General features: G+C 41.5%; 1 protein-coding gene and 1 long non-coding RNA gene across 3 annotated transcripts in view; one reads left to right on the forward strand and one right to left on the reverse strand.

Annotated features, from left to right (window-relative positions):
- Positions 1-7,587, reverse strand: part of LOC137350673 (tetraspanin-3) — a 52,408-nt gene extending 44,821 nt beyond the window's left edge. Inside the window, exon 1 of the mRNA XM_068015521.1 lies at positions 7,346-7,587. Within this exon, the coding sequence (XP_067871622.1) occupies positions 7,346-7,408 (63 nt within the window). The 5' untranslated portion in view covers positions 7,409-7,587. The remainder of the gene's footprint in view (positions 1-7,345) is intronic.
- LOC137350674 (uncharacterized) lies at positions 7,257-10,773 on the forward strand. Of its 2 annotated transcripts, XR_010969472.1 has the most exons (4): positions 7,257-7,321; positions 8,951-9,049; positions 9,604-9,746; positions 10,277-10,773. It is a non-coding gene; the product is annotated as an uncharacterized lncRNA (long non-coding RNA). The 2 variants fall into 2 exon arrangements; XR_010969471.1 differs by having other exon boundaries at positions 9,604-10,773.
- Positions 10,774-10,977: the final 204 nt, after the last annotated feature.

Raw genomic sequence — 10,977 nt, forward strand, 5'->3', positions numbered from 1 at the left:
CCCTTTAACATATACATCTGATATTTTTCCATCCATCAACAGAGCCCGAACGCATTATTTAATCAGTAACTTCTAGGATTTGATTCTGTTCAATTGTATGTTATTTTTACTTTTTACATAGTTAATACCAAAACCTCACATACAATTATATTGGCCCAGTAAACATACAGGTTACCAATAATCAGTGCAAGCTGGTTGTTCTCACTTGGCTTTGTTTTTCTGTTTTCCTGAAGACAAAAGTTATTTACAACACTCCTAGAACTTTTTTTGTCTTTAGACTTCAAGAAATCTATGCCAAATGCTTGAATAAGTACTACAGGGAGTGCTATTAACCAAAGATAAATATCTAACATGTATACTGGCCCACACCCACCAAAGAGAAGGTGAGTTACACAGAACTCTGGATTAGGTAGGATTAATGCCTGTCATTTTAGGAGTGAAGACTTCAGGTTCAAATGATGTGCAAATACACTAACTAGACATAATGATATCTAAACTTCTAGCACACACAAGGGAGAAGTGCAAAATGTATTTCATTCTTCCTTTAACCCACTAGCACATGTACCATTTCCCAACCAGAGCAAGACGACATTCCATTTGACCCCATTCAACTGATAAGTCATTACCCAATTACTCAATCAATTCTACAGTCAATGTCAGTACCTCAGGTTAAGGAAGGAGAAAATGAAATTAAGTCTCCTGTTCATCCAGAAAGGAGGCAACAGAAGAGATTTACCGGAATGGTTACAGGGATGAGGCATTATAGCTAGTCAGTCATATGGCAAGCAGTTCAGACTTCTGCCATTGACTGGGACTTGTGCAGGGAAAAAAATCACTTCATACTTGTACTATCCATACTGAAGTTTACGTATTTATACCTCTAATCACAGTACAATCACTATGCTTCAATTACAGAACTGAAACTTAGTGGCATTTTGAGATAAGACATCATTTATCTCATCCAAACAGGAATTACATGGGAAGGGGGGGGGGGGGGGGGAGGAAAAAGAGGATATTATATGATTTATGTTGCACTGAAAGTAGAACATTCATATAACTACCTCAATGTTCACATTTTAACTATTAAATCTGGTTCCAATTAATCAGAACTGCTTGAAGAGTATCAGAACGTTCCACATTTGAACATTGAAGAAACTTCACCTTCCTGTTTACAGTAACACAATGCATTGTACAGATTGCCAACGACAGCTGGTACTGACAGGAAACCTAGCTTTCAAAGAACTTTCCACACATTCTTTTCTTTGGGATAAAAGATAGGTAGATTCCAGAATTTGCAGAAGATGCACAGTAAAAAGTTGATCCTGATTAAAAAGGGTAAATTTTAAATTGTAACTTGCATCCCAAAAAAGTTTAAAGCAGGACTGTGCAAGCTTTTTGGCTTTGTGCACTACTTATGTAAATATAATGAAGTCTTGTGGGTCACAATGTTCCTCTTAATTTCCATACATTACTAACAGATGGCTTGATTAAGGGATGTGGACCAATAAAGCAACTATATCAAGGACACACACAATCTGAAACAGCATAAACTAGCGAGTAAAGAAATACAGGACAAATAGGACTGTGCGGTCTGGACTTTGACAGTCAAATTGCCAAGGCCCTATAGGCAGGAGCTTAAACACCTCTGGTTTTAAAATGGATCTGCTCAAGCATTTCTGAATAAGATTGCAGTTTTATGGGGGCACACTCACTCAGTCCATTGCTAACATCAGTACTTTTAGTCAGTGCAGCCTATTGATGAGCAGATCAGATTATCTCTTAAGTTTAACTTATATATGTAGTAACAGAAAATTGCACCCTTCGTACAGATTAATAATTTCATGAATCTGCATATTATGATTAGGACTAAGAGTAAGCAAAAGACCAAGATGAACTAAAGGGACAAACATCAGACTTATTTTAACCAGTAGACACAAATGCAGTCCTTTGACTACAAACTGTTGTTTTGCATAATTAAACATTACTGTTGGTCTGCAACTGAGCAGGCGACAAAAGGAAATGTCTTGAGAAAGTTTAAATTCAGCTCAATAGCTCAGTGAGTTGATCTGATTAATAATGGGGCAATTCAGACCCCGAGATAGACCCCTGGTACAGTTACCAGTCTGTGCTCAGTTATTTCTCAGCTGAGGCTGCAGCAGGAACGTGATGGGGAAATTACATTTTCTCTCTAGGTTAGGGTGGAAATATTAGCCAAGCTTTGTTGTTGATCACTGTTGGCCAATCCCTGCTAGAAACGCAGACACGATTGATCAGGTAAGGTTGCTACATTCCTAGGCAAATATCTTGGAGACTCACCCTCGACACTCATACGGAATAATGACCACCTCTACTAGGTATCAATGCCAGAGAGCAACATGTGCCCTTAGAATGATGTCCCAGTAAGGAGACTCATGAAATGCCATAACATAGAAGTCCAGATAGCCACCATGTCAAATGGAGAAAGGATGTAACCACCACAACATCTTTATACATGTAAAAATGAAATATGCAACAATTTTTACTCAAAGCACCTTTATCTTAGACATGCACCCTGAGGCATGAGGAAAGATTATTCCTGACCATTATTTCAACTTTAAAAACAACTGCAAGCATGTTTCAAATAAGTAACAATAAATACTCAAAATGGTCCACTGGGCAAATACTGGAGGCAAAACCTCAAGTAACTCAGTAGGAAGCTCAGAAATTTCCTCCCTAAACCTCTTCGCTCCTCAACTGCTTTAAGATGTTCCTTAAAACCTCTCTCTTTGGCCAAGATTATGGTCACCTGTCCTAATATCGCACATGGCACTGCATCAAAAAAATTTTGATAATACTCCTTGTGAAGCATCTTAGGATGTTTTAATATATTAAAGGTGCTATATAAATACAGGTTGATGTTACAGGTTGCAATGCATGGGTGTTAACAAAAAAAGTAGATTTCTACGGAATGAAAAGTCCAAAAGACCTCAGCTTCACCTTGACTGTCTTTGCAAAGTAAAGTCAAAAATAAGGAATGATTTTTAGCATGTGGCAATTCCATAATTGCTGTACTCCTGCAGACCTTAATTTTAGTTTAGTTTAGAGATACAGCACTGAAACAGGCCCTTCGGCCCACCGAGTCTGTGCCGACCATCAACCACCCATTTATACTAATCCTACACTAATCCCATATTCCTACCACATCCCCACCTGTCCCTATGTTTCCCTACCACCTACCTATACTAGGGGCAATTTATAATGGCCAATTAACCTATCAACCAGCAAGTCTTTTGGCTTGCGGGAGGAAACCGGAGCACCTGGAGAAAACCCACGCAGACACAGGGAGAACTTGCAAACTTCACACAGGCAGTACCCAGAATTGAACCCGGGTCGCTGGAGCTGTGAGGCTGCAGTGCTAACCACTATGCCACCCGATCCTAACAATTCTCCAATTTACTACTGCAATCAATGGCAAACACCTTAAAGAATTTGGATTAAATGAATGTAATTTTTGCTATTGGGCAGTTCCATATCTTGTTGATTGCATTAACAATCCACAGCCCTGGAGGCAAATTTATCTGTCTGAAGCTCAAGAGTTCACTCATGGAGAAAAGAATCGCCCCCTAAAGACAGAGTGGGCAAATGCACTCATTGGTGCTGTTCAAAGACATTTAAGCCAGGAAGGTTTCAGGTTTAATTTCTGGCTACTAGGTTAGTTGATTCCTCACCAGTACATTTGGGAACAGCCATCACAGATGCCAGTCTTCAGCCAATCCGATCCATTCCATGCGTTATCAAGAAACGGCTGAAGGCACTGGATAATGTAAAGGTTATGGGCCCTGATAACATCCCAGCAATAGCACTGAAGGCTTGTGCTCCAGAACTAGCCTTGCCCCAGCCAAGCTGTTCCAGTACAACACTGGCATCTACCCGGCAATGCGGAAAATTGCTCAAGTATGTCCTGTACACAAAAAGCAGGACAAATCCAACCCGCCCTATCAGTCTACTCTCAACCAAAGTAATGGAAGGGGTCGTTGACAGTTCTATCAAACAGCACTTGCTCAGCAATAACCTGCTCACTGACGCTCAGCTTGGGTTCCACCAGGGTCACTCAGCTCCTGACCTCATTACAGCCTTTCTCCAAACATGGACAAAAGAGCTGAACTCCAGAGGTGAGGTGAAAGTGACTGCCCTGGACATCAAGGGAGCATTTGATCAAGTATGGCATCAGGAAGCCCTAGTACAACCAGAGTCAATGGGACTCAGAGGAAAAACTCTCTGCTGGCTGGGGTCATACTTAGCACAAAGGATGATGGTTGTGTTGGTCAATCATCTCAGTCCCAGGACATCACTGCAGGAGTTTCTCAGAGTAGTATCCTAGGCCCAAACATCTTCAGCTGTTTCATCAACTTCCTTCAATCAGAAGGTCAGAAGTGGGGACGTTCGCTGATGATTGCATAATGTTCAGCACCATTTGCAACTCCTCAGATACTGAAGCAGTCCGTGTCCATATGCAGCAAGACCTGAACACCCAGGCTTGGGCTGATAAGTGGCAAGTATCATTTGTGCCACAGAGGTGCCAGGCAATGACCATCTCAAACAAAGAGAATCTAACCATCTCCCCTTGATGTTCAATGGCATTACTATCACTGAATTCCCCACTAACATCCTGGGGGTCACCAATGACCAGAAACTGAACCAGTCACATAAATACTGTGGCTACAAGAGCAGATTAGAAGCTGGGAATTCTGTGACGAGTACTTCTGACCTGACTCCCTCGTGCCTGTCCACCATCTATAAGGCACAAGTCAGGAGCATGATGGAATACTCTCTGCTTGCCTGGATGGGTGCAGCTCCAAAGACACTCAAGAAGCTCGACACCAGCCAGGACAACGCAGCTCGCTTGATTGGCACTCCATTCACCACCTTCAACATTCACTCCCTTCACCACCGACACACAGTGGCAGCACTGTGTACTATCTACAAGATGCACAGTGGCAACACACCAAGTTTCCTTCGACAGCAGCTTCCAAACTTGCAACCTCTACCACCTAGAAAGGTCAAGGGCAGCAGATGCATGCAAACACCACCATCTGCAAGTTCCCCTCCAAGCCACACACCATCCTGACTTGGAACTATATCGCTGTTCCTTCACTGTCGCTGGGTCAAAATCCTGGAACTCCCTTCCTAACAGCACTGTGGGTGTACCTACACCCCAAGGACTGCAACAGTTCAAGGCGGCGGCTCACCACCACTTTCTCAAGGGCAATTAGGGATGGGCAATAAACGCTGGCCAAGCCAGCACCACCCACATTCCATGAATAAAAAGAAAACTCCTCATCTCTCAGTATAATCAGCTGAAATTCTAAGACTATCCATTATTTGTGACACTTCCATATAATTGGAGGATAACTTCTGAAGTAGTTCTACAGAGAGATTAGATACAAGCCAAAGCCATTGCAAGACTGAGGTTCCAGCCTAAACAGTCTTGAATTTTCATTCTTTCCATTAGAACACAGGAGAGCCAAAGAAAACTCCAAATAACCAGCATTTAACCAAAACTTCCCATTGATCTAAATTCCATGCTTTTAAAGTTGCCACATGCTTCAGCCCGCAAGACTAAAAGGGAATCAGCCTAAATCAGACACTGATGCATACCCCAGTTGGTTTCCATTGTAAATTAAATGCAAGTATAAAATACTTGGAACCAAATTTATTTTAATTCAGTCCATTCACCAAGATTGAACAGACTTGTTAAATAACTATCAACAACTTTTCCTTTTCATGATTAGTAGTGCACAAATCACATAATAGAGCAGACAATTAAATGGGGAATAGAGCTATTAGCACTTTTAGGAGCATCAGTTACATAGGATTATAGGAACAGGAAGCAGCCATTTAGCCCCTCAAGCCTGCTCCACCATTCAATGAGATCATGGCTGATCTGTGATCTAACCCCTTTGCCCCATATCCCTTAATCCTTTGGTTGACAAAAATCATTCAATCTGAGATTTAAAATTAAACAACTGACCAAGCAACAACTGTAATCTGCAGAAAAGTATTCCAAACTTCTACTACCCTTTGCATGTAGAAGTGTCTCCTAACTCCACTCCTGAAAAGGGCTAGCTCTAATGTTTAGGCTATCTTTCCAAGTCCAGGACTCCATAACCAGAAGAAAAAGTTTCTCTCATCTACCCAAAGAGTTTTCCTCAATATCTTGAAACCATTGATCAAATCACCCTCAACCTTTAAAATTCCAGGAAATTCAACCCTAGATTTTGTTGTAATATTTCAAATGAACTGAATCTACTATATACAACTAGGCAGATTAAAATGCCAAAAAGCTGTACTTAAACAAATTAAATTAACTTGTCTGGAAATTCAGTATAAAAGACACCCAAGGTTAGGATGATGCTGCAAACATTTGGGGATGGTCACCTCATCAACTATTTTTTCAATCATACTATGGCAAGCTATTTTGTTTGGAAATTATGAATTTAAAGATAGCAATTACAGTAAAGTTACATATTCAGTTAGGTAATGCTTTAGAATTTATTTCATTTCCAAAATTGCTTAAGTCTGAATAAAGAGCCTCTGCATTATTGAAGCCTCTCTAGAGGCACTGAATTCAGTAGGACACTGTACCAAATTACCCAGTAACTGTATCTAACTTGGCATATGAATCATTTAAAATGGAACTCGCCAGAGTTATTTTCATCCTGATTTCACATCCTCCCTTCTCCCTAAAATTCTTTGCTGCATGAATTTTTCCAGGGAAAGCAAGTTACCAGTTACAGCAAGAAAAAAATAAACTTGCCCTTATAAAATTGATGCATTGCACAGTTCTCACATGACCCCTACCCACACTCATTTTTTGAAATTCATTAGAAATAAAATCCATCAACGATATTAAAGAGAAAAACTAGAAATGTTAGAAAACAGAAACATTTAAGCATTAAATAAAAAAAACTTGGGGTTTTATTTCCAGTCAAAAGGATGTCAATATTTAAAGATATCGACAAATTATAACGGTTACAATATAAAATTTGCAAAAATTGAAATATAGTTAGAAGCGACTGAATAAAACCTGATATTATTAGGATATATCTTCCTTTATTCCACCGTGTGCCAGCTCCTGACAACCAGCCACAGCTGCAATACAACAGCTGAGTACATCCTAACATAACGCGGCGAAAATCCCACCCTCATTACCTAGCGACGGCATGCACAGCCAATCAAACCACAAGACGCCACATCAATCAAACCCATTCTCCACTTCCGGTCATCAGGTGCGGTTGCAAGAGCAGGCAGCCATGGAGACGGTACAATTCCTTCGCCGACGGTAAGCCCTTCCTGACCTACTTACCCAGAATATTAGGTTTAAAAACACCAGGACGGTTTTGGACGACGTTATGCCGCATTGTCCCATCTTGGCAAGGCAAGTTTATTTCCGCGCTCTCCACACCGTTTCCCCCCCCCCTCTTTCCCGACGCAGGTTGCTGCCTGAAACTGCGGCCTACGCGCCCTCAGCAAGCAATCACTGACAAGTGCAGACGACGGCAGCTGGAGCCCGGACTCAACCGGCGGCGCACGTGACCACCGCGTCACCAAAGCATTACGTCACCGGCGGGTGCCCGCTTGCGTGTCATCAGGGAAGCGGCTGGAATGTCACGTGATTTTCTACTGTACAAAATTGGCCCTAGTTGCACTTGCCCAGCAAGTTCTACTGCATTGATTTTTTTTTGTTGTTTTAACAGTTTCCCTTCTTCCTCTGAGCTGCTGACTTAAGAATCACCACCTGACCATTTTTATTTGATCACACAGTGCTTTAATTTGAATGTGAAATGAGCCACAGATGTATCTTTTGCTGGGTCTCTCAGCCCTCTGTTGCCTGGCGGGGCTACATTTGCACTACAACTGAAGCCTGTTTCAGCCCTGGACCATCGATGTAATTGAAGCATGTATATTTTGAGCCAGAGAAGAGCTTTCAGCCACATAGCCATGCTGCCGTTAACGCCGCCTATTTTCATCTTCGTAACATCACCCTTCTTTGCCCCTATCTCAGCTCTTCTGCTGCTGAAACCCTCATCCATACCTTTGTTACCTCCAGACCTAACTATTCCAATGCATTCTTGGCTGGCTTCCCACATTCTACCTTCTGTAAATTTGAGGTCATCCAAAACTCTACTGGAGGTGCCCTAACTCACACCCACCACGCCTGTGCTCGCCGTCTTACACTAGCTCCCAGTTACGTCTCGATAATAACATTTGCATCCTTGTTTTCAAATCCCTCCATTGTTGGCCTCTGCTTATCTCTGTAGTTTCCTCCAGTCCTACAACCCTCTGAGATTTCTGGACTCTTAATTCTGGCTTCTTGAGCATCCCTAATTTTAAATGCTCCACCATAGGTTGTCCTGCCTTCAGTTGCCTGGGCACTAAGTTCTGGAATTCCCTCCCTAAACCTCTCTACCTTGCTTTTCTCCTTTAAGACGCTTCTTAAAACTTTTGGTCATCTGCCCTAGTATCTCCTTATGTGGCTTGGTTTCATATGTTGTTTTATAATACCTCTGTAAAGTGCCTTTGGATTTTTTTTATTTGTTCGTGGGATGTTGGTGTCACTGGCCAGGCCAGTATTTATTTCCCATCCCTAATTGCCCTTGAGAAGGTGGTGGTGAGCTGCCTTCTTGAACCGCTGCAGTCCTTAGGGTGTAGGCACACCCACAGTGCTGTTAAGGGAGTTCCAGGATTTTGACCCAATGATAGTGAAGGAGCAGCGATCTAGTTCCAAGTCAGGATGTTGTGTGGTATATTAAAGGCACTATACAAATATAAGCTGTTGTTGAATGCAGTCTGAGACCAGCATTAAAGCCAAACCAAGATGAACAAGAAAACCCCGGAAGAGGTCTTCAATTTACCTTCAGTTCACAGTGCACCCCAGAATAACAAATCCACTTTTAAACTGTTCCTGCAGCTGCAGAACTGGAGGCTGAGTGCTACCCTCAGGCAAAGCAATCAGCATTTAAATAAGCATATCCCTATGCTAGTTGAATGTTGGGACCAGGAAATTCAGGTGAAATTATTTACCTTATTACAATTCTGTTTTTAAATAGTGCTTGTCCTAAGCTATGCCAGACCAGCCTTCTGTCCGGTTTGGAGTTTGGAACTTGTGCTCACCGAATTGCTTATGTTAAAATTTTTTAAATGGCTTTACATTAATCAAGTGCAATCAACCCACGATAATCACTATTTCTGGAACTAAAGCATTACTCTGTCAACTTTTGGCTGTCTTATTGGTTTCTGCACTAAGCTGTGGATCACTTCTGCAAATAAGGCTTGTAATATAATAAAGACCTGCACAATTTAGAAGACAATGATTCAGATTACCCATGTCAGCTAGCCTCAGTAGTAGTACAAAAACAAGAAATGCTGGATTCACTCAGCAGGTCTGGCAGCATCTGTGGAAAGAGAAGCAGAGTTAACGTTTCGGGTCAGTGACCCTTCTTCAGTAGTAGTACTCTTGCCTGTAAATCAGAGATTAAAGGTTCGAGCCCCACTACAGATTTGAGCACGTAAACTGGGCTGATACTGAGGGAGTGCTTAAATATCAGATGTTCTATGTTTCAGACAGGACATTAAACTGAGGCCACATCTGCCTGCTCAGCTGGACAAGGAACGGAGAGTTTGCCCAATATTCTGACCCTATTCCTCCCTCAACCAGCATTCATTCATTTGATGTTTGTGGGATCTTGCTGTGCACTGATGAATTGGTATGTTTGTCTGTCAAACAACAGTTACTGTACTTCAAAAGTAATCCATTGGTTGCAAAGGTATAACATACATGCTATAGAAATGCAGGCTCTTTCTCTTAAACTAATGCCAATGGAAACAAACATTTTCATCATGTAGACTCCATTCCTTTGAGCTTTGGGAATTATTGGTCACTGGGTTGGTGGGAGTGGTGGCAGAAAGGGCAGCATAGAGGGGTTGAGTGCCATGCTGAGCTTGGGTCCTCTTTATTATACACTCTCTGGAATCGCATCATCTTACATAAAAGGAATATCAGATTGAAGCTCAAGAGAACCATTATGAAGCAGCATTGTCACCAATGGATACTACAGGGAAAATGATAATTAAAATCATGTGCTTTGATGTTGAGACAGTCACCAAGCCATGTCAGCACTTCTGATCTAAAGAGAATCAGCAGATTCCACTGTCCAATTCCCCTTTTGGAAAGTTTATTTTAGATGAGAAGAGGACAGAATTGGGCTTGGCTGTGATGCTGTCCATGTTTGAATAGCCTGCAGACACTTGCCGTCTCAGCTTGCACACAAGGAATGGAGGCTTGAACAATGTGCCAGAGGATGAGTGGTGCCTGTGGAACACAACCACACCAAGCAGAGAGAGGAGGAAAACGTATGAAAAAAGGATGGAGATATACTATATCCCTTGTACTGTATGTCTCTATTTATGAAACCAAGGATCCCATATGTTTTTTTTTATAGCTTTATCAACTTGTCCTGCTACCTTCAGTGATCCAATTCTTCAGACTGCAATGCTGGGGGCTGCACATTTACTTTGCTAGAACAGGTGCCTTAACCTGATACATTATGGACCCACAAATATGTGAACCCCAGGTCTATGTGACATTATATCGACTGTGCCGACATCAGTAAATATGTCTTATTGCCTGAAATACAATTATATTTAATGCCTTTTTTGGCTGTGTGCTTTGGGACATGGTGATGTGAACGATGCTATACAATGTACAATAAAATTCTAATTAAAGATGCACTAGAAACAATAATCCTGTGTTTATCTTAATATCTATAATAAATCAACAGTTTTATGTATAGCATACAATCTCTGTAGGAGTTGCACTTACTGTTAAACTTTACCCATTGCACTTTATTGATAACATCCTTGTAGTTATAAAACAGCCTATCCTCTTGACTCACCATGTTCAGTGCCAATGGATTAGTTACACTATAAATGCTTGTT

This window comes from Heterodontus francisci, chromosome 35, assembly GCF_036365525.1.
Source record: "Heterodontus francisci isolate sHetFra1 chromosome 35, sHetFra1.hap1, whole genome shotgun sequence".
Taxonomy (NCBI): Eukaryota; Metazoa; Chordata; class Chondrichthyes; order Heterodontiformes; family Heterodontidae; genus Heterodontus; species Heterodontus francisci.